Consider the following 24,313-nt stretch of genomic DNA (forward strand, 5'->3'; position numbering starts at 1 on the left):
AAATTATATTTAAATGATGAAAGAAGATTTGGATGTACATATGAATTTTGATTATGTACAACTGTACAAGAAGATTTCACGTTTCAAAGCAAAAGCCAAGTTTTGGATATATAACTCGTGATTAGGAAGAAAGAAGCATGCCCCTATTATCTTTTTTTTTTTTTTTTTTTTAAATAAGGGTCGGTTTTAAATAAGGGTCGGTGCGGCTGCCCTCAAGTCTTGATTAATGAAACTGCAGAATACATTGTTTGGGGGGGGGGGGGGGGGTGGGGGAGAGAGAACATGGTGCCTAAACCTCGGATTATAATAAGCATCAAGAGAACTTCCTAAGATAATAACAAGAGTCTTAACTAAGACAATGTATTATAGCAAGCACCAATTAGCGAAGAGTGCTCTGATGGCTACTCCATTCGCTTTACAATTGTGGTGACATACCAGAAAGATAACTCTATTACGAAGAAACATCATTACCAATAGCACAGCTTTGCCACTATGTTGCCACCGGAAAATAAATCCTGCGACATTTAGTTTCATCTTGCTACTAGGAGGCTGCGACAATTTGACCAAGCAAAGAACTCGCCGCCTACCTAGAGTAGACACGTTACTGCAACTAAGAGGTTGCTACCATTTGCCATTGCAAGAAAATCGTCGCCTACCTAGAGCAGACAAGGCACATAAGGTGCATAGACCGAGACCAAGGCCACTTTGTCCTACCAAAAAAAGGTAGTAACTTATTGACGCAACTAATAAGAAAGCATAACAATAACTATAAACTTGAACATAAAAAATAAAACATCTTCGACCTAGAGTGGAACCCTAGGCCCAAGACACATTAGGCCCAGAACAAGCCCATAACAGGCTAAGGCCAAAAAGGTCCAGCCAATGATCCTAGCCCAAGAAAACTGCTGCACAGGCAACCCAGCCACAACCAGCCGCGCCGCCGCCGCTACCAAATTCCAACCATCGTCGGAGTACCATCGTCGACAGAGCACCGTCGCCACATCCCCACCACAACCCCAAATCGCGAGAGCCCACCAGCCTCTGTTACACACACCAATTGCAGACCCCAACCTTCCTTCACCTGGTTTGCAGCAAGATCCGAAAGGATCCAACCGCAAAACCATAACCCAGATCGGGCCATACAACCGATGCTTGCATCAAGATCCGGTCGGATCTGATCCGTCACCACCTTCTGCTGTGAAACCTCTACCTATGCCGCCAAAGCTAGCAACTGAAACCGACTTGTCATGAACCCTCTCAGCCCTAATCTCCGATCACCAGACCGTTCTCCTATACCAACATCCTGTCTGGCCACACTCGACGCTCGCTAGGGAGGCCGGAGGCCTACGCAGCCTGGCGGCGTAGCCGGACGAGCACAAATGGGAAATTGGGAATATAGACAAAGCCTAGGTTTTAGGGTGAGCGCGTGGGGCGCATTCCTTAGAAAATAAAAGTTTACTAGTCTTTTTTAATATTTAACTTAATTTTAAAAGATTTACTTCCTTTACTTCTCAAGTTCTCATAATTAGATGAAGCATTTTCTTGATATTATAGCTGATGAACTTTGAAGATTTTTATGGCAATCACTTCTCACATGCAGCAACTCACAAATCAAATATACCAGCCAATTATCCACCAAATAATCATTTTGAACATGATAAATTTTTTGTATAAGTTTAGGGATTAGAGATTTAGAAAATAATATATGGGGTGGCTTGAATGCTCGATGGTTTCTAATTTGATTCTTTTTTTTATTTATTAAAATATAACTAGAGTTTATGACTCCAGCTTTGTATCGAGGGTAGTTATGTTAGTTGAAAGGGGTGTTGTGATTTTTTTTATTTATTGTCAAAAGAATTTGTGAGCTGGTGCCAAAAGCCACAACCTTTAAGGTCGTATTGATACGTTAAAGCAAAAGATAAACTAACATAAAAAAACTGGATGAGAGCTCTCTTCTTCTCTCTCTACTGGCGGCGGCAAACCCTAGTTCTAGGGTTTTGCTCGTCGAGATCTGTGGCCTCCGATGATTCCCCTCGTGACGCCTGTTTTGAAGGAATGGATGGATTTCAAAACTTTTTAATTAGTGCAGAATAAGTTTAACAATTAAACTACTAACTAAACATAAAATCCATTCCTTTAACCCATGATCTTGGCTTATTGTGATATGTATATAAACAAAGCATGCATAGTAAGGAAGAACAAAGAGGGAGTTTATGTTCTACTCACCCTTGGCGCGTGATTTTAATCCGATCCAAGTGAACCACCAAAGTTCCTCTCCTTGATCTCTCCTTGTGTGTGTTTCCTCCACCTTGAAGCACCTTGAATTAAGAACTACTTCTTATACTCCTTCTTGTGCTTGTAATCTCCTCCTTGATGTAACAAGCTAGTAAAGCCACAAAAATATATGGCCTCTAAGGATCTTCACCAAGTGAATCAAGAGATGAAGAAAGATGAAAGAAAAGAAGAAATTATGCAAGTGTTCTTCTTTCCTTTAATTTCTGAAAAATGGACCAAGAGAGAACTCTCTTTCTCTCTCTCTAATCTGAAAATAATAGTGTGGAGACACTCTAGTTATTATGTCCACACTTTCTCTTTTATATAATAGGAAATAACTCCAATTACTAAAAGAAAAATATTGACTTTAATAAAGCCAATATGTTGGCTGGCCAATATGTTGGTTGGTCCATTTAAGTTATTGGGCACTAAAAATGTGTCTTGGGCTTTCATTTAAATCTCATTTAGTGAAGCCCAAGTCCACACCAAAACCCGACAATCGTTTAGGCCCAATAGGTTCGGTTTTTACCCGAAAATCCTAATTATGTCCAAATAATAAATCTAATTAATTATTTGGTCATAACCAACTCTTGTTTAATCTTCTTCATATACAATTTCAAGGATCCACTTATATGGTGTGCGATCTCTTAGGTTCTAATTAACAAGGCAGTGAAGTTTATAGAAACCATTCTATTTTGTTTACGAATCAAAAAACTCCATTTTTGATTCTCCCTTGTTATTAGGATTATAAATGTTTATTAATCCTCGGGGACTTCACAAGTCATGAGTGACGTCTTGCAACATATCATGACTACCCTAGTTAATGTAGAATGACAAAGAACCTATTCAATTGGAATTACAATACAATACGGTCCTTCTCTAACACGATGTTCTAAATCACATCATCGGGGTATGGAATTGATATGTCAATCCCTTAATGTGATTTTCATTCTTATGTGATTCTTAGAATGTGATTAAAAACTCCTTTTTAAATCTCATTCAATGCTTTGGCCAAAGACTCATTGAATCACATCTTTGAACATACACCTTATTTACTTAAGGATATAGATTTCTTGTTGTACACTCACATGTCTCCATGACCGAATTGATTATACCAATGAATGCATCTATTATATCCATTAAGGGACACAATATTATTGCATCATCAAGAGATAATCCATTCACTCATAAGACAACTATGGTGTCTCAGGTCAAAGGACTAATTTGTATTATTACAATTTAGAGTTCAAGTTTGACATGTAAGTAAGACTTCATACAAGAACTCTAATGATCGCGTTCAGTGTACTCTTTAAGTTAAGAGCACCCACATACTTGTATTAGTGTCTCTATACAAATGACAAGAGACATATCATCCTCCATATTGAGCATACATAGTATGTGCTAGTCTTTCCGGATTATCAATGTCCAAGTGATAATCCTATGACTAGGAACCTTTTAGGATAAGAGTGTGAAAGAGTAAAGGTCTCACACATCTAACTCTTTAGATTACTTTCTCTTTAACTCATATTCCTTGGACCTTGTTCAATCAAATATTAAGTATAAGCAATGAACAATAAACTTGCCCTTTTGAATAATAATAATTACAATAATAATTACATCAAAATGATTGTTTTAGGACACGATTCCTTCATGTTTGTCGTCCTCCTTGAGGTCGTCTGTATCCTATGCTCAACCATTGGGTTGTGGCATCCGTTTCTTGATGGACTGTCGCTCTAAACTATACGGCGGTGCTCGTGGGGTGTCTGCTCGGGAGATCATGTGCTCGAGGGATTCTCGCCGGAGGAGGTGTTTCTCCAAAGTGAGTTTGTGGGTGAAAATCCGTCTGTGGGATCCTGGATCTGTTTCGTCTCTTTCGCGGGGATGGAGAAGTGGGTGCGATAGGGACTTGGTAGGCCTAATGGTGGCAGTCGGTGACGGACCGCAGGGGCTGAAGAACTCCAGTTGGTATAGGGGTCTGATCCGGGTTGCAAGGTTGCTTTGGGATGGTGGTCTTCGGAGCGTTGTTTCCTTCCGGCGCACCTATGCTTCCTCTAGTGGCGGCCGTTCATTGCCCTCGTGCTCTGGTGTACTGGCAGCAGTGGTCGGGTGGTGCCGTCGAAGGGCTAGGGAAACCGATCGGAGTGGTCTGGGTGCCCATAGTACCTCTCTGTGGGCTTGGGTCTATATGTTGGGCTTTGCAGGGTGTGTGTGGGCTTTCCCTAGGCCTTACTCACTCTTGGGCTCGTTTTTGGGACCCAGGTGGTTGTTGTTGCTTTATTCAGGCTCTGGTTCAATTCTGGGTTAGAGACTCGGTCTCATGGTTCTGGTTCTTGAGAGTTCGATTGCTAACGTCCAAGTTTTTGACACCCTTGGTCGCCTTCGTCCTCTCGGGAGCCTCACTTCACTCTCTTGAGGTGTATCTCCCAAGTTACGGTTACGATCCTGGTTACGGTTACTACTACAGTTTCGCTGCTGAATTGATATATGCAGTGCAGTTCTTGGCTTTTCGGCTTCTACTCATGTCCGAAAGGCATTTAGTCATACCCTGGTTACTTTTCAAAATTAGATGCACTTGTGCATCCTGTTATGTTTTATTGCTTTCTTTCGATGCGTTTGCATCGCTCCATGTACTCTTCAGTTTTACTTAATAAAGCTTGTCATCTTCTCTTCAAAAAAAAAAAAAAAAAGCCACAACCTTTAATAAGAGTCATATCATATAGATAACAATAATGAATGATTCCTTAACTAATTTGACTACATTAATTAAAAATTAACGTCATTCTTAAAGGACAAAGATTAAAAAATTAATGGTTGCTAAGGGGGGCTGATTTGTGAAAATTAAGACAATGAGTGAAATTAGAAACGGAGTTCTTCTCTTGATCTCGTAAGTTATAGTATTGAAAAATGTATATGACAATCTTTAAGTTATAATACCTAGTTATAGAGTGATTAAATGGACAATCAAAGATCCATAAACTTCAAAAACGTAAAGAATAAATTGAATGACAAGTACTCAATACACACCTCACTTTTTACTTCACTTAATTCTTTCGGCTCCTGGTTAAATACTATATAGCACACATGAGAGTGTGTGGAATTAGGCGAGAGTTGGTGTCAAAAGGCTTAGATTTAAAAAAAAAAAAAATTATGGTAAGAGGTAATTACTAGCCACAGCCTTTAATAAGATTAAAATTTGAGACATATAGAAATAATAACTAATGATTTCCTAACTAATTTGACCACATTAATTAAAAAATTAATGCAATTCTAAAAAAAAAAGATTAAAAAATTAATGGGTTTGCTAAGATCTGCAGGCTGGTGAAATTTAAAACTATGAGTGAAATTAGAAATAGGGTTCTTCTTTTGGTTACGTAAGTTATAGTATTGAAACATGTATATAGATATCTTTAAGTTGCTAAATATATTATCTAGTTATAGAGTGATTAAACGAACAATCAAAGATCCCACTACTCTACGATTAGGGGGTTTTTAAATTCTGCATTTTTATCAGCAGTTCCTTTAGAATTTTAGTCTTTTGGACTTTAGTTTTTTGGATTTCTTTTGGATTTAGTTCTCTTCGTGAGCATGCGTTGTAATATGAGGGGTGTTATGTACCCTTCATGCTTGACCGAGTGAGGTCGTATGATTTACCATCAATTGATTAGTCTTCCATTACCCTAAAAAAAAAAAAAAGATCCCACTACTCTAAAAATATAAAGAATAAATAGAATTACAAGAACTCGATACGCACCTCACTTCTTAATTACTTCACTTCTTTTATGTTTTTCAGTTCTTGTTAAAATATTATTTAACACACATAAGAGTGCGTGGAATTATGCAGGAGTTGGCATGGTGGCAAAAGAATTAGATTTTTCAAAAAAAAGAAATTTAATTTTAGTAAGAAGTAATTAATACACCCGGACAAAAGAGGAAGTTAATTTCAGGCCTTGAACAACCAAGGTTGACTGACCAAGTAGACAGTGTGTCTGAATGCTGTACCAACCAATCAGATACATACACGCGTCTTCTTACTAAAGAAGTCTAATGTCATTAGTATAAATTGTCACATTTTGAGTGAAAAGAAACCATCTAACACCACTATCATCATCGTCGTTCCAGAGATCTCCCAACAATGAAATGAATTAATGAAACCTAGTGACCAGATAGAATCCTAGTTTACAGATCCTTGTTTGCATCGTTGATTATCAGAGCTCACTCAATTCCAGTCATTCTTCTTCATCTCATCTGTAAGCCCTCTTGGTTTAATTCCAATTGCATGTATGGGATGCTACACTTTACTTGCAATATTTCTCTACTCTATGAAAAAAATTGAATTTCATGAATTGACCAAATTTCTTGTTTTGATTTTGTATTTGTCTGTTTATCTTTTTTTTTGTCTGTTTATCTATTTTTGATTGGTTTGGTGTATTACATTTGAACAAGCTGTTAAAGAATTTTGATTCTTTGGGTTGGCTGCTTTAATATCTTTGGTGTTGCAGAAATGAATTCTTGCATTGTCATATGGAAATTTGGTTCATATTTTAAATTGTGGCATAATGTTCAATTGTTAATGTGATAAAGGTTGGTTTCGTATCCAGTCTCGACTTCTTGACTAGTAATCAATTATTTGTCTAAAACCTAAACAAAATCTATTTTTGTTCTAATCCAAAAATAAAGCTCTCTTTCTTTTCAAAAATGAAATTTGTTTGACTAGTTGTGACTGGATGTTTTGGCTTTGCAGGGTTTGGTAAATACTGAACCCTAGATCCTGGGTAAATGTTATTTTTATCATCAAGTTGAGCTCATTTCTTGGGTTTGGTTGTAACATTTTAATGTTTGTGATTATTCTAGATGGATAAGGACAAGTCTCCTGCGCATGGTGAAGGTTTACCACCACCATCAGGCAGGTACTCAAGTCATTTGCCGACTTACAATGTGAAAACTGAACCCTCTTCATCACCATCATTTCCACCATTGGCCTCTGGTGCTACTGCAGAACCAGATCATTTTGGTCACGGAATGTCCACTGAATCTAATCACTTTAGTCATGATATTAGCCGAATGCCAGATTACCCACCAAGAAAATTGGGTCATAGACGTGCCCATTCAGAAATCGTGACCCTTCCAGATGATATTGGCTTTGATAGTGACCTTGGTGTTGTGGGTGTTGCCGATGGTCCTTCATTTTCAGATGAGACAGAGGAAGACTTGTTGTCTATGTACCTTGATATGGACAAATTCAATTCTTCATCTGCTACATCAGCCTTTCAAATGGGCGAACCATCAGCTTCTGCTACACCAGCTGCTCCAGCAACAAGAGCGGTCACTAGTTCTACAGAGAATATCAGCATGGGTATTCATGAGAGACCCAGAGTTAGGCACCAGCATAGCCAATCAATGGATGGATCAACAACAATCAAAACAGAGATGCTGGTGTCGAGTTCAGAAGAGATGTTTGCAGCTGATTCCAAGAAAGCCATGTCAGCTACCAAGCTTTCAGAACTTGCCCTAATTGATCCAAAACGTGCAAAGAGGTATGTTTTTGATTACTCGTAGATATGTCTATATAGACCAATATTTGATGAAGTACGTGAATGGATTTTGTATTATTTTTGAGTTGATAAAGTTCTTCAGTTGTTATTATCCTTTGACTGAGTATTGCTATTTATGTTCTATTTAACTTGAACAAGTGAATCTTAGTCTATTTTGAATTGTTGTTACTACACTATGCAGTTCCAATTTTGTTAGTACGTAGTATATAGTGTCTTGTTGTCGGTGAGCCGTGATCTATTGGTTAGTTAGCCTAACTAATATTATAGAGGTCATGGATTCAAATCTCACTGGCATCAGAGGTGGGGTGGGGACATTGTTGTCCAGAATAAAAAAAAAAAAAAAGCAATAGTTATTTATCAGTGTATGTAAGGAGCATACCTCTAAAAGTTTACTTCAAGCAAAAGTTTATGATTTTTACTTCAAGTTCATGAAATTTTTTCAGTATGTTTATAATTAGAGGTGAATAAATTTGTTCTTATTGAATAAAAGGTATGGTTCAATTTCTGTATCTCTATTTATGCCTTTATAGGTTCCCTTCTCTTTACTTTCTCACTTGAAATGTAATAAGAATATAATGGTGCCTTGATTTCTGTTTTGTTTCAACATCATCATGCATCATGATTAATTTATTTATTTATTATGTTTTGCCATGCATAGGATCTGGGCAAATAGGCAGTCAGCTGCAAGGTCAAAGGAAAGGAAGATGCGGTACATTGCAGATCTTGAACAGAATGTTCAGACCTTGCAAACAGACGCAACATCGTTGTCAGCTCAATTGACTCTCTTGCAGGTGCTTTCCATAAGCTTAACCCTAATGTCTAGTTGATTATTCCTCTTGAAATAAGTGTTCACTAGATAAAAACAAAACAACAGTACGATACAAGGGACAAGAAGTTTTTTGTAAAAACTAGAGAAAACTGCATTAGATAGAGACAAATGGTACTATAACATTCCAATAATAGATTGCATGATAAGAATTATCTCTTAACTCAGATGATACTCATGCATTGGAGGCCCGAACACGGGCTTTATCCCACAGAAGATCCACCTCTTCATCCCCTTACTCTATTCCCCCAAAATGGACTTTATCCCACAGAAGCCCTACATCTTCATCCCTTACTCTATTCCATCGAAATGGACTTTTCCCATAGAAGCTCCACTGCTTCATAGGTCAATTATCCATCTCACATCTCAAAACCATTGCCCACTCCTTAACTTTTCTTTCGGGAATATATACCTCTGCAATTGAGCACCTACCTCTCTCGATCTTCGATCACGAGAAAATACCTCTTTTCACAAGAAGATCAATTTGAGAAATTTGCAGTCACCTTAGATTTAACTAACTTACATGTATTGAGGAAAACGAGTGATTATTTTTCTTGTTAATTTCTTATGCAGAGTGACACAAATGGGCTGACTGCTGAAAATAGTGAACTGAAACTGCGCTTGCAAACGATGGAACAACAGGTTCACTTACAAGATGGTGAGACAATTTCTACTTTCATGATTATTTTCAATAAGTTCATTCTCTCTTTAGCTCTCATATTTTCTGTTATTAATATGGAGAATATTAGAAATCATGGACCCTTAGTTTATTGGAATGGTCATGTGGGGGGGGGGGTGCATTAACCACTTTTCATCTCGTAATCCAGTTAATTTGGTATTTTACTATTTTACTTTTATTAGATTAAAATATTTTTTTCAACAATATCCAGTACCATTTGGTCTAGTGGCATAAGTCTCCCCTTTATAAGTGGGAGGTTGTGCGTTTGACTCACAAAAAGACTAGTTGTTGATGTGATAAAAAAAAAACAATATCAAGCATAGGCATTGTTTTTTTTTTTTTTTTTTTTTTTTTTTTTTTTTTTGCAAAATTTAACCAGGACCCCTTTTTCCCATTCTTTGGGGGGTTTTTGTTGGAGTTGGCAATGATGCAAAATTTTGTTTCAAGTTGTTACATTTTAGTTGCTGACTTGCTTTTATTGTTGAATTATAAATTTTTAATTGTTTTGACCATTTTTACAGCTTGTTTATCAAGTTGAGTAGATTTTTGCTATTAGTGTCTTTAATTGATCTTGATCATATCTATACGTACAGAACTAATTTATGCATGCCTATAAAACTGTACTCGAGAGCTTTATTTGGGTATATGTTCTTTTCTATTCGTTTCATTTCAGTGTATACGTTATCTCATTCATTTCCCTTTGAGCTTATTTAAAAGAAAATATGACCATTGATTTTGTTGACAAAAATGCTTCCTCCGCACTTTGTCATATTATGTTCTTATTCATTATGATGCTTAATCATGGGTTTAGTGCCTATATGTGTAAAAAATTCTGGTCTTCTTAACCATGGGGTTGGTGCCTGTATGCTATTGTACTGTCCGGTATATGGTATGTTTTAAACTGTATTATGCTGATGTAGTTCCCCTTATATGACTACACGGTTTTAAAATTTTAACTCCATAAAATGTTCTTGTAGACATCCCATTAGTGGATGACATATCATTAGAATTTTCTTCACTCATATTATAATAAAGCCAATAGCATTAAATCTAGAAGTCTAGCTTCTTAGGGAACAAAGAGAGTCTAGCTTGTCGAGTTTTGGAGTCACACTATAGTATAGTTTTCTTTTAACTTAAATTCTAGTTTGTTCTTATGTTCCTTGCCTTTTTGTGGATGAGATTAAAACTTATCAGAAAATGTTGTTTTTGGTTTTTCTAATAGCACTTAATGATGCACTGAAAGAGGAAATTCAGCACCTGAAAGTTCTGATTGGCCAAGCAATGCCAAATGGTGGACCTATGATGAACTTTGCTTGTTTTGGTGCTTGTGCTGATGCTGGTCCTAGTGCTAGCCATCAATTTTATCCAAACAATCAAGCCATGCACACTTTTCTAACTGCACAGCAATTTCAACAACTCCAGATACATTCTCAGAAGCAGCAGCATCAGTTTCAGCAGCATCAACTACATCAACTTCAACAACAACACATGCAGGAACAACAACAACAGCAGCAACCACAACCACAACAGCAGCAACAACAACAACAGCAGCAACCACAACTACAGCAGCAGCAACAACAACCAAGTAAGGACTTGAAAATAGAAGCGACCATGCAGTCTCCAAGCCAAAAAGATAATGCTTTAGAGGTCAACCAAGTAGTAGCAAAGGATTGTTGAGAGAAATTCTCCAGTTGTCAGAAGTAGTGGGGTCAGATATGCCTCCCCTCTTGTTTCAATTTCTGGATAATTTTTTTGTAGTCTCTTCCATAGAAAACTACAGTTCTAGGTTATATTTCATATGATATAGTTTTAGTGCTGGACCTTGTAGTTTTGTTCTGCTCTTGGTGATAATAAATTTAGATTATGCAGGATTATTTTTAGGTTATCCTTGCCTCCCGGCCACCCTCTTTTCTTAATATTAGGATTGATAGGACAAGCATGATTACATTTCCCCAGTCCATGTATTCTTCCTAGCTTCGAAAAATTGTTTTGCTCTCGGTGATGATAAATTTATATTATACATGATTGTTTTGAGGTCATCCTTACCCTCTTTTAGAAGATTAGAATCCTCATTGATTACTTATATGGCCCCTCGCTCATTCTGCAAAGTGTGTTCCTTAGGGAAATTAGGACCAAGACTGTCCTATGCAAAAGATATGAAGGATCTCATTCCGTTCTTACATAGAATCCAAGGGGATATATGTGGATCAATTTAACCAACTCACAGACCTTTCAGATATTTTATGGTGTTGGTTGACGCGTCGACACTCTGGTCACATGTCGCGCTATTGTCTACTCAAAATACTGCTTATACTAAACTCCTAGCACAGATCATATAAGTACGGGCTTAATATCTGGATCATCCTATTAAGTCGATTTGACTTGATAATGCTGGAGAGTTTACATTGAAGTCTTTTGATGACTATTGCATGTCCGTGGGGATTGATGTTGAGCATCGTATTCCTCATGTACACACCCAAAATGGTCTCGTGAAAGTCGCCATTAAAAAGCTACAAATGGTAGCTCAGACATTGGTAATGCGCACCAATCTCCCTATTTCCTCTTGGGGTTATGCAATATTACATGGAGCTACGCTAATTCGTTTACGACCCACCGCCACCCAACCCTTCTCTACGTTACAGCTAGCGACTGCGTACGAGCCTGATATCTCACACTTACGCATATTTGGGTACGTATTTTATGTGCCAATTGCGCTGCTGTGACGCACCAAGATGGGTCCTCAGAGACCAATGTGCATATATGTTGGATATGAGGCTTCCGATCGTCTGCTACTTAGAGCCCTTCTCTTTACCTCTCATTTTGTGGATTGTCACTTTGATATGAGATAGTCTTCTCATACTTAGGGGGAGATAAGAATGTAATGTTCAACAAGAACAACAAGATTGTCATGGTCTGTCTCCACTTTGTCTCATCTCGATCCTCATACCGCACAGTCCAAACTTGAAGTGCGAAGGATTATCGAGCTTCAAAACGTAGCAGATACTCTACTTGATGCGTTTTCTGACATTGCTAAAGTGACGAGATCATTTATACTTGCTGCAAATGACATCCCGAATTCAGGACGTAGCGCCTCCCATAAAGCACCAAGGGATGGCGCCACTGCCCCTAGTGGTGGTGATGTGGCGTTATAGGCCACCTGCCTCATGAGGAAGCACGGGAGGCTGAATCATTCGAAGTCTCCCTAGAAAGAGAGTGATTGTGGCACAACCAGATCCTTTGATCATCAATACTCAATATTCGTCTCATGAGAATATTCCGGATTATAGTTATGTCCAAGAGACATCGTTGGGGGACGCCTCAACGGCAGAACTTATTCCTAAGAACGTAGAAATCTCTGTGAACTACATTAGTGTACATGGAACATGGGAGAGAACTCCATCATTATAGATGATGTATTCGCGTTTTCCGTTGCGCTTGAGATTATTGAGTTTGATGATATCGAATCTGATGTAGGACGAGATTTTAGCCAATTTCAACAAAAAATCTCGAAAAGGAAGAAGTATTTTCACATTAAGAAGAATAATTTGAATATTGGAAATTGGTATTCAAATAGGCTTCTTAATGATGGAATTAATCATAAATTACTCTTTTGGATATATCGGGTCCATTCTCATCCTACATCATTAAATGATGCGGGAAGAGTGTACACGATAGTAAGAGGCTCCGTCAAGCGTCGAAAGCCATATGAGATGAGCTAGAATCCACTAGCAATTACGGGCACAGCCGTAAGAAAGATAGAGAAACTTCTCTAATATTTGGTTTTTTTATTGATAACTTGAATTAAAATTACAATTTAAGAGGTGCCTTATATAGGGCACATAGCATAAACCTAATACAACTAGAAAACAAAAAGAACAATTTATTGTAGACTAAAACTAGGAAACCTAATTAAACCTGATTAAATAAAAATCAAAAATAGAATCCTAGATACTAAAGAATATTACGCTTGGAATTCCAATCAAGATTTTGCTCGAGAATCCCGATATATCCAAAAGAGTAATTTATGATTAATTCCATCATTAAGAAGCCTATTTGAATACCAATTTCCAATATTCAAATTATTCTTCTTAATGTGAAAATACTTCTTCCTTTTCGAGATTTTTTGTTGAAATTGGCTAAAATCTCATTCTTTGTTAGGTTTATTGCTGGTAAACCTAGGTTATCAATCTGATCATTCCGACTGCGTCAGAATCACGCTCCGTTGATGAATGCCAACGTAGAGCAGATTGGCCTAAATGGAAAGGTGCTATCCAGGCAGAATTGGATTCTTTAGTGAAAAGGAAGGTATTCGGGCCTATTGTGCCAATACCGCCTAACACAAAACCCGTTGGACACTGTTTCTACTGAAGAATACGGAAACGAGACTAAGTGTGGATCATGAGAGGGAGAGAGAGAGAGGGACACAAGCATGTATAGTGGTTCACCTTGCCCTTGAGGCAAGGCTACGTCCACTTAGATATTTTACTATGTAGTGAGGCCAAGTAGCCTTTGTAGTGATACAAGTGTGGGGATCATGGATCCATCCACTCTAAGAAGGGGAGGACTTCCCTTTATAGCTAAGGGAAGTCCCACTCTATTCTATATTTCCAATGTGGGATACAACATACATATTGCTTCTCTTGAAGCCTCTTGGAGAGCATGGGAGGGTGGCCTCCCTACGAGGTACCGGTCGACCTCCACCATGACAACGTAGCTCGGGTGTCGGCCTACCGGATGCATGCCATAGGCGGGGCTAGCCATGTCGCGGGGCCCACCTAAGAGGTCGTTGCTTATGCTTGGCGGTATGTGGTATAAGTGATATCAACAAGTCCCCCAAGTCCCCGAGTAAGAGGCGCTTCTTGGTTGGGGAGTTTAAGTATGATGCCGCCAAGTATGAGTGATGACCTTGTTGAACGCCATACCCATACTAGTCCCCCAACTCCGTAAGTAAGAAGGGACTCTACGGGTATGTTGGTGCCCCGGGGCCCTCATCAAGCTAGTACCTGCAAATAAGATGAGTGCACACAAAGCATATTGATTGCGCTAGGGCAATCGAAGTGACATTTGAGTCAAATGCATCGAGGTGCATGAATGTTTATATGAGATGTATGTTACACATTGTGTGTATGCACGTATTATGTAATGTTTGACATACGACGTATAAGTCGAAAATGTATGTGTTTGTGATAGCATACAAAGTGCATATGATGCATAGATGTGTGATGAACACAATGATATGTACATAATGATATGTATATGTTGTATGCATATGATGAACACATGTCAGGATCGGGAGTGTAGTTACTCGCCGAGTCCCCCAAGTCACGTAGTAAAACAGGAATTTGGATTTAGGCTACGTTAGACGAAGCCGGTAAGGCTAAGAATGAAGCTCCGGTATCGAAGCAACCATTGACAATACTAGCAAGACTATGGCGTGACCATGATAGTCCCCGAGTATAGGTTAGAGGAAGGAACTCTAACTTACCTAACCCGAACGTATAAGCCATAACCTGATTGTTTGGCTCATGTGTAACGGGAACGGAAGAGATGAGCTCGCTCATGTTGAGCTGGTGTGAGTTTTGTTAATGGGATGTAAAAGAAATTTAATTGTTGCGATCAACAATAGATGAAAAATTTCAATATTTCCATTAATAGACCATAACACGAAAGTATGAGCGTGAAGCTCAATGATAGTCCCGGTCGGGTACTACCTCCACTTGTGATAAGTGGTATGAATAAGTCCCCCAAGTATAGAGAATGCTCGGGAGGTGAGGGCTTGAGCCTATGGTTCCCGATGGGGTAGAATGAGGATTTGGGTCTCTGATACCCGGAAGGGTATATTGAGGATTTGAGCCTCTGATACCCGGAAGGGTAGAATGAGGACTTGGGCCTCTGATACCCGGAAGGGTAGAATGAGGACTGGAGCCTCTGATACCCGGAAGGGTAGATTGAGGACTGGAGCCTCTGATACCCGGAAGGGTAGATTGAGGACTTGATGCCTCCGATACCCGGAAGGGTAGAATGAGGACTTGAGCCTCTGATACCCGGAAGGGTAGGTTGAGGACTTGATGCCTCCGATACCCGGAAGGGGTAGAGTGAGGGCTTGATGCCTCTAGTACCCGATGGGGTAGCATGAGGGCTTGATGCCTCTAGTACCCGATTGGGTAGCATGAGGGCTTGATGCCTCTAGTACCCGATAGGGTAGAGTGAGGGCTTGATGCCTCTCGTACCCGATAGGGTAGTATGAGGGCTTGTACAGCGTGGCCCGGTGGGGTCACGTGAGGGCTTGAGCCTCCTTAACCCAATGGGGTTGAATGAGGGCTTGTAGGCCTCCTTTACCCGGTAGTGTGACCCCGGGTAGAATGATGTAACCCCGTTGGGGTAACCGGCGGCCTTCGCCTCCGGTACCCGGTGGCGTGGCCCCGGGTAGAATGATGGCATTGGCCTTGTAACCCCGTTGGGGTACCTCGCCGATTGGAGAGGATTTATGTAATGATATGTCCTTGACTTACCCCTTGGAGGTACCGCACTCGGGGCGAGGATTTATGAGATGCATGTTGCATTTATTTTAGTGAGTGTCATATGTGTATATGTAGCAATTTAATTGGATTGCAATTAAATTAAAGCTTGATGTTAATACATAGTCGTAATAGATATGATATCGAGACTATCACATATCGTAGGCATGCTTAGATTATAGAAACCGTTATTTGAAGCATGTGAATAATTGCATTAGCTCAAATTTAAAAGTGTAAATGAGAACTTATCTTTTGCCGATTGGGGAGGTTGAAAATTGGGATTGACCCAAATATCAAACCATGTTGGAGTCGTCCAAGTATAACGCTCCATGTAATCGACAAATGATCGTCGATAGTTTACTTGGCCTTGTTGTATAAACAAACGGCCCATTGAACAAGTGTACCACTTCAAGAAGAAATAAGCGATTAACAACTTATTAATGTGATGTAAAATGACTAATTATTTGACCATAGAAATATGGAATTGATTAATTTGTGAAAAGGATTGAACTGAATCAATGATCATGCTCAATAAGCATTGAGTGTACAAGAATAATCATGGCATGGCACGGCACATAACTCATACTTGATTACACAAATTGAATGGCACTAGAAATCATGCAAGTTTAACCATGAGTGGTCATGGACTCATGGTACTGTAAATATCAACAATGAATTAAAGCAAAGGTGCTTGATTGGTACGCATGAGTTTTGCAAGTGGGTACGTATATGGGGCCATGTTTGACATGTGTAAGACGGCATGTATGAAGTCTGTGTCTTAAGAGTCATGGCATGGCATATAGCAAATAAAAACTGAGTGCAGTGAAACTTGATTGTTTGAGTTTATCATGTAGAAGGATAAACTAATAATTATGTTTCTTGTCATGTAGCCTAAATGAATAAGCATATACGTGTAGATTGTGCCAAATAACAGTTATGTTTGACATTTGATGTGGATCACATGCACACATTCACTAATATGCACCACGTAGTGGTGAGGACATGTAGAGAAGCTAACAGATGTCATATATACGTGAAGCATGCTTTGAGGTTTTGAGCTCTCATAAAGGACAGCGAAAAGAACAACTTATCTCTGAAGAGTGGGCGAATAGAGTAGATATCAGTAAGCCCAGAAAATTTTGTTGTCAAAGTGGACCTCGTTCCCGCTGGGATCAGTACTTTCGTGAGGATAAAACGAAGTTGCCGGGAGTGAAGAAGGTACCGATGATATCAGCGAGGTGAAGAAATTTCCAGGTTGGTGGGGAGCCAACGGGTGCCATGGATTGTTTCCGGGTTTGCTCATCGAGAGGTGAATGACAGTCTGCCGGAGCTCTTTTTTTTTTTTTTTTTTTTTCAAATGCTGGAGCGTCTCTGTTGCCCGGGAGAACAAAAATTGGTGGAGACCAGCTGGTACCGGTGATAGCAAGGGTACCGGTGAAGGCTGTAGGTACCGGTGATGGCAGCAGGTACCGTGAGGGCTGTGGGTACCGGAGATGGCAGCAGGTACCGTGAGAGCTGTGGGTACTGGAGATGGAAGCAGGTACCGTGAGGGCTGTGGTGGGATGCGAGTCACCGAGTTCCCGGGGAAGGGAGTGACTTGCCTGTTACCGGTGAGGAATCGAGCGAGAGCAGTAGAAGAGGTTGGCTTACCGGTATGCTAGGGCCCGGGATGCTGGCTCCGTCGGATTGACCACCGGGAGGTGAGGAAGGTAGCGAGGCCCGAAGTCATTCCGGGTGTACCGATCGAGTAGCTTCTCATCCAGAGGCAGTGTGAGGTGGTGGATAGAGCCGGCGGGTGAAGTTTGTGATGAGGCACCGAGAGGATGTCCAGGGAGGCATCCGGGGAAGCCATCAAGAATTTGCTTGGGTGAACTCAGTGTTCCCGGGACGTCGATCATGAATTGGACAGGGATGCTAGATGTAGTAGCTGCTCGGTGCCAGAGAGACTACCGGGGTGCCCAAATCAATGTTGCTGGTGAAGTTCTAGATCGAGGAAAGATCACCGGGATGCTAAGTTGTGAGCAAGTGATAGTGGGCGGTGGTGATCACAGGGAGGTGAGGATGCTGTCGGTGAGGCCTGATCCCAGATCAATTTTTGAAGTGCCGGGCGGGGTTGTACAATGGTACCCAGAAGCTCATGTACCCGATGGCCTGTGGTACCCGTCCATGACTCGTGGTACCCATCCATGACTCTTGCCCAAGGTCGGAGGCTCGTTACCCAAACTTAGGGACCCTCCTTCTAGCGCCAATGTTTCTACTGAAGAATACGGAAACGAGACTAAGTGTGGATCATGAGAGGGAGAGAGAGAGAGGGACACAAGCATGTATAGTGGTTCACCTTGCCCTTGAGGCAAGGTTACGTCCACTTAGATATTTTACTATGTAGTGAGGCCAAGTAGCCTTTGTAGTGATACAAGTGTGGGGATCATGGATCCATCCACTCTAAGAAGGGGAGGACTTCCCTTTATAGCTAAGGGAAGTCCCACTCTATTCTATATTTCCAATGTGGGATACAACATACATATTGCTTCTCTTGAAGCCTCTTGGAGAGCATGGGAGGGTGGCCTCCCTACGAGGTACCGGTCGACCTCCACCATGACAACGTAGCTCGGGTGTCGGCCTACCGGATGCATGCCATAGGCGGGGCTAGCCATGTCGCGGGGCCCACCTAAGAGGTCGTTGCTTATGCTTGGCGGTATGTGGTATAAGTGATATCAACAGACACAAATAGGTCTTCGTTAGAAAGGGTAATGAGAAAAACGAGATCGTAAGATGAAAAGCTCGCCTTGGGGTGCAAGGCTTCTCACAACACCCTGTAATTGACTACAAGGAGTCATATTCTCCCATAATAGACGTCATTAGGTTTCGCTACCTTATCAGTTTGGTAGTTTCCAAAAAACTGAACATGCAACTTATGAATGTGGTCACTACGTATCTTTATGGGGATCTAGATGCATAAATATACTTGAAGGTTCCTGATGGACTTCAGTTACCCAAATCAAGTGGCTCTAGGCCACAGAGCACGTTTGCAATAAGGTTGAAATGCTCACTATATGGATTGAAACAATCCGGACGGATGTGGTATAACCGTCTAAGTGACTATTTGATTGGGAAGGGATATGTCAACAATGAACTATACCCGTGCATTTTCATAAAGAAAACAAGTTCCAGATTCGCTATTGTCACAGTTTATGTTGATGACATGAACATTAATCCTTGATGAGTTAAGGAAAACCACTGAACATCTTAAATCCGAGTTTGAGATGAAAGATCTTGGGAGGACATGGTCTTGTCTCGATTTGGAACTTGAGCACCATGTTGATGGTATCCTGATTCATCAAACAACTTATACCCAAAAGATGCTTAGACGCTTTAATGAAGACAAAGTTAAGCCTGCAAGCACCCCCATCGTCGTTCGTGGTCTTGACCCTAAAAAGGATCAATTTCTTCCCAAGGATGATTACGAAGACGTTCTAGATTCAGAAGTGCCATATCTAAGTGCAATAGGTGAATTATAGTACTTAGCACAATGCACAAGATCAGACATCTCATTTGTTGTGAACTTGTTAGCTAGATATAGCTCTACTCTAACGTGACGCCATTGGACTGGCGTGAAACATATCTTTCGATACTTGAGAGGTACGATAGATATGGACTTGTTCTATCTATACAAAGAGAAGATGGATTCGAACCCATCATACACCAAAGTCACCGCCGCCAACGCCGGCCTGTGCTTTCTATCCCCACCCCAAAACATGAACGATGTTGTGGAAGGTTTGACTAATGCTGGGTATCTTTCTCACCCCCACAAAGATCATTCCCAAACTGGTAATGTGTTTACCATGGCAAAGAGCGCAATATCTTAAAGGTCTACTTTGTCACTACATTTTCGAATCATGTAGAGATTATAGCTCTTCACAAAGCTGTTCGTGAATGTATATGGTTGAGATCCATAATTACGCATATTTGAAGTACTTGTGGTTTGAAGTCTATCACAGATGAGTCTATGAGCATTTTGAGGATAATGCTGCCTGCATTGAGTAAATGAAGCAAGGCTACATCAAAAGCGACAACACCAAACACATATCGCTCACATTTTTCTATAATCAACAACAACAGACTCTGCCCAAGATCAAGGTGAACCAAGTTCGATATGAGGACAATGTAGCAGACTTACTTACTAAGTCATTGCCCAAATCCACTATTGATAAACATGTTAAAAGCATTGGTCTACCGAAATTATCTGAGCTCTCATGATCATTGTAATCAGGGGAGGTGCAGACATTAGGGGAAGATGTTTACATGTTTCGGTCTCGAAACGTGAAGGGTGTGTTGTATTCTTTTTCTCCTTCGACTGTGGTTATTTTGTCCCACCGGGTTTTTGTTACTTGGCATGGTTTTTGACGAGGCAACGAGAGGAGCACCAACGTTTGAGCGACACGGGGAAGTGTTTAAGGATACATTAATATGTGTCTGTCCCAAATTCTGATTACTTGTTTAAGTTGTAATAGGGTAGAATCTTCTAGATATCTCTTAGATATCCTAATCATTATACGATTCAGATTCTATATCTTATAATACTCTATATAAATAGACCTCTATTATTAATGGATTCACAATCATTCTCTAAAACAAAGAGACCATTAAAAACAAAAGGGGAGTAAAATTTATACTCTTCATTTTACAATCCACACTCTATGTTTCATTTTTTAGTGTCTTAAGTTTTTTTTTTTTTTTTTTAATTTTTATTTATTATTTTTTTTTTGTAGTGTAGATTGTAAAACTGTGATGTTGAGATACTAAAAAAAGAAATATAGAGTGTGGATTGTAAAATGGGGAGTGTGAATTTCACTCACCAAAGAGAAACTTTCAACTTCAATTAAAAATAGAAAGATAGGACAAAAAAAGAGTTAAGAAAATTTTGATAATGTTTAAGGACACCTAGATTGTGTGTCTGGCCCAAACTCTAGTTTCTTGTCTGAGTTGTAATAGGGTTAGTCTTACAGATATTCTCAGAGATATCTTCGTAGATATCCAATCATTGTACGATTATGTTTCTTTGTAAGACTCTGATTCTATGCTTGTAATCCTCTATATAAAGATGCCCCTATTATCAATGAAAGACACAACTCAATTCTCTCACAATTTTGATTTCCTAAAACACATTATCAGCACGAAGACCTAACCCTGAAACCCTAGCTACCCCTGCCGCACGTACACCTTGATGCCCTTGCTCCCTAAAGTCTAGAACTGGTGGCAGAACCACCAGAATAGGCTGGAAAAGCTCTGAATCGGCCACCAGAAGCTCCAAATCGGTCTGGTTAGCCTCGCTTCGCTAGTCTCGCTAGCGCCTCCTCCTGCTGGCATCAGCGCGCCCCTGTGCCAGCGTTGGCCTCACTTGCCCCTGCGCGTTAGCCTCGCTAGCCCTCTGTTAACCTCGCTTGACTTCAGCCGCCATCTGTTGAGACTTTTAGTCTCGCTTCGATAGCACACTGCGCCCTAGCGCACTGCTGTTAGCCTCGCTCGCCCAGACTGTTAGCCACACTTGCCCTCGATCAGCCTGCACCCCAGCACCGTCAGCCTTGCACGCTAGCCCGCACGCCCAACGCAACGCGCATTAGCCTTGCTAGTGCTAGCAGATAGCCTCGCTAGTGCCCATGCCCAGCACTGCCTATGCCTGATGCCCCCTGCATGCAAGCACGCACAACAGCCTAGCAGATAGCTTTGCTGCCAGACGTGTTACGCCCCGAATTTTGAATAAAAATATTCAAAATCCGAAACGCGAGAACAAACAATCACAAGAAGACACTTAGAAAAATTTTCATTTAAATTAAGCAACTAAACAAACTGAGCTCACAATGTCAATACCGACTCATTCTTTAGAGTCACATATTACATCACCAAGTGTTTCCAAATTAAACCGAATAACAATTCAATAAGTAAACACACCCACCACAACTCTCTACACAGCGGAAGACTTAAAACTAAGAGTACCCTTCCCCGTCCACGCTACCGAACGTACACCTTAGCTTTGGCGATGATCACTCGATAATCTAACCTGCACAATAAACCCTACACCATAGAATAGTGCACCGGGTTGAACAAAACAAACTCGGTAAACTTTTTAACCCGTATGAGTAAACTCAATTAAAGTGACTCACGTCACACATGCTTACAATTTCTCAACTCGTGAGATAATTAAAGCAATAACATTTAACTCCACAAAACACAACCAAACATACAATCACACTCGGTAAAAATTAGTAATCCCTGCATAGAGAATTAGTTCAGGAGATCACCTAAATCACGCAATTCAAATCATAGCAATTCCTGCATATAACTTAGTTCAGGAGATTACATTAAAACAAACAATTCAAAAGGCAGTAATCCCTGCATATAACTTAGTTCAGGAGATTACATTAAAACAAACAATTCAAACGGCAGTAATCCCTGCATATAACTTAGTTCAGGAGATTACATTAAAATCAAACCATTCAAATAAAACCGAAATCAACTCCACACTCTAGAAAGAACTCAAGTCCCTCAATGGATAATAAAAGAAAGAATCCACCCGAACTCTCTTTTAAAAACACGTGTACTCATGGGTCTCAAGTAACCCAACGCATCACCCCCATGCAGTACAATGACAGACAGACTAGAGCTCCAACTGTATCGTAACCTGCCCCCTTGACCAAGGTACAAGCATCCGATAACTGAATCGTAACCTACCCCCTTGACCAAGGTGCAAGCATCCGATGACTTACACCCTAACTGTATCGTAACCTGCCCCCTTGACCAAGGTACAAGCATCCGATAACTGTATCGTAACCTGCCCCCTTGATCAAGGAGCAAGCATCCGATGACTTACACCCTAACTGTATCGTAACCTGCCCCCTTGACCAAGGTACAACTATCCGATAACTGTATCGTAACCTGCCCCCTTGACCAAGGTACAACCATCCGATAACTGTATCGTAACCTACCCCTTTGACCAAAGTGCAAGCATCCGATGACTTAACAATAGGTTACCACTGTAACCATCGGACTTCGGACTACCTGGCCCTCAGAACAAAACCCCCCCTAACAGGTTACCACTGTAACTGTCGGACTTCAGACCACTTGACCCTCAGAACAAAACCTTTTAAGGAAATCCCACACGACTCACAATGTCACATCACAGTTTCAATTCACTCTTTCAATAGTATAATCATCAAACATATACATATCACAACGCCACACCATCCAGATATATATATTCCACGTAAATATATATATACGTAGTCATTCACGCAGGAATGACCACTAATACCAACTATAGTTTTACAAATTAACTACTCGAAAATCATTTTATATCAAAACATGTTTTAACTTACCCAGAACCATTGTCGATCAAGTTCATATATTTTAAAACAAATAATTTGTTTCGAAAATGATTTAACAATTAAACAAGTAATTCCGAGTAATAAATAAATCCATTCGTAAATTAACCACGTGAGATTTACTCACCTCCAAATCCTGCTGCGTCTTCTCTAACAACCAAGATACAATTCACAATCGTCCGCCAACTCAAACCATCAATCACCTAACCAAATACGATAATTAACTTAGCGCACAATTCATAAAACGCACTTATACAAAGATCCAGCGGTCGGATCTTCACCCATGACCACACAATGTCATCGGAACAATCCTACGATCATTATATCAAAACTACAAGTCGATCGGATGGCCCGATCCTCACGGATCACAAACCGATCGATCGGAATCGATCGAAATCGTAAAATTCATAACTAAATCAATCGATCTCCAAAAATTATGCATTGTACATTAACATGATCGTATCAACATATAGAACATAAAAATGGGCAGAAACTGCCTTAGAGGTCCCCGGAGGTGGCCGGAAAAGGCCGCCAGAGTTAGAGGCAGAGCCGCCATCGACCACTGCCAATGGTGTCGAGGCTAGGCTGCTCCTCTTCGTTTCATCAAGCCTAACAACTTTCATAACTATCACAAAGCTTGAATCGAAGTAAAAGGGGTCGAAAACCTACCCCGAAAATCGGTGAACTCGGAATTTTCCCAGTTTTCCGGCGAAGCTCCAATCTACTTCTACGCTCTACTACAGCCTAAGTCCGTCTAGGAGCATCATCAGCGTCCTCAGGCGATCCCAGGGTGTCCAACAACTCGAGCCATGGTGGCCGGAGAAGAGAGAAAACATATTAATTGATCAAAATATGATATAGGACTTTTGTAGTAAAAAAAATAATTTAAATGGGTATTTTCATCAAATTACCCTGCTTTGAATATATGTCATGTGCTATGCAAATGTCAATTTTGAATGAAAGATTAACAGAAGTTAGTGATTGGTATCATTTAAAATGAAATCGAAAAGTTCAGGTACTGGTTGTGATCAAAATTGAAGTTTAAGTACCATCGATAAAGAGGATAAGTTCAGTTACCATTTATG

At 40.2% G+C, this 24,313-nt stretch overlaps 1 protein-coding gene across 1 annotated transcript; it reads left to right on the forward strand.

Annotated features, from left to right (window-relative positions):
• Positions 1–7,125: 7,125 nt before the first annotated feature.
• On the forward strand, positions 7,126–11,118 carry LOC133713136 (probable transcription factor PosF21). The gene is made up of 4 exons (XM_062139255.1): positions 7,126–7,808; positions 8,485–8,617; positions 9,226–9,310; positions 10,554–11,118. Exons 1-4 carry the CDS (start codon positions 7,126–7,128, stop codon positions 11,006–11,008), a joined length of 1,356 nt encoding a protein of 451 aa, XP_061995239.1. The 3' UTR covers positions 11,009–11,118.
• Positions 11,119–24,313: the final 13,195 nt, after the last annotated feature.

This window comes from Rosa rugosa, chromosome 5 (assembly GCF_958449725.1).
Source record: "Rosa rugosa chromosome 5, drRosRugo1.1, whole genome shotgun sequence".
Classification (NCBI taxonomy): Eukaryota; Viridiplantae; Streptophyta; class Magnoliopsida; order Rosales; family Rosaceae; genus Rosa; species Rosa rugosa.

Coding starts and splice junctions, on each gene's coding strand:
- LOC133713136 (XM_062139255.1), top strand. CDS start 7,126: ATGGATAAGGACAAGTCTCCTGCGCATGGTGAAGGTTTACCACCACCA. Junction 7,809..8,484: donor GATCCAAAACGTGCAAAGAG/GTATGTTTTTGA, acceptor TGCCATGCATAG/GATCTGGGCAAATAGGCAGT. Junction 9,311..10,553: donor ACAGGTTCACTTACAAGATG/GTGAGACAATTT, acceptor TTTTTCTAATAG/CACTTAATGATGCACTGAAA.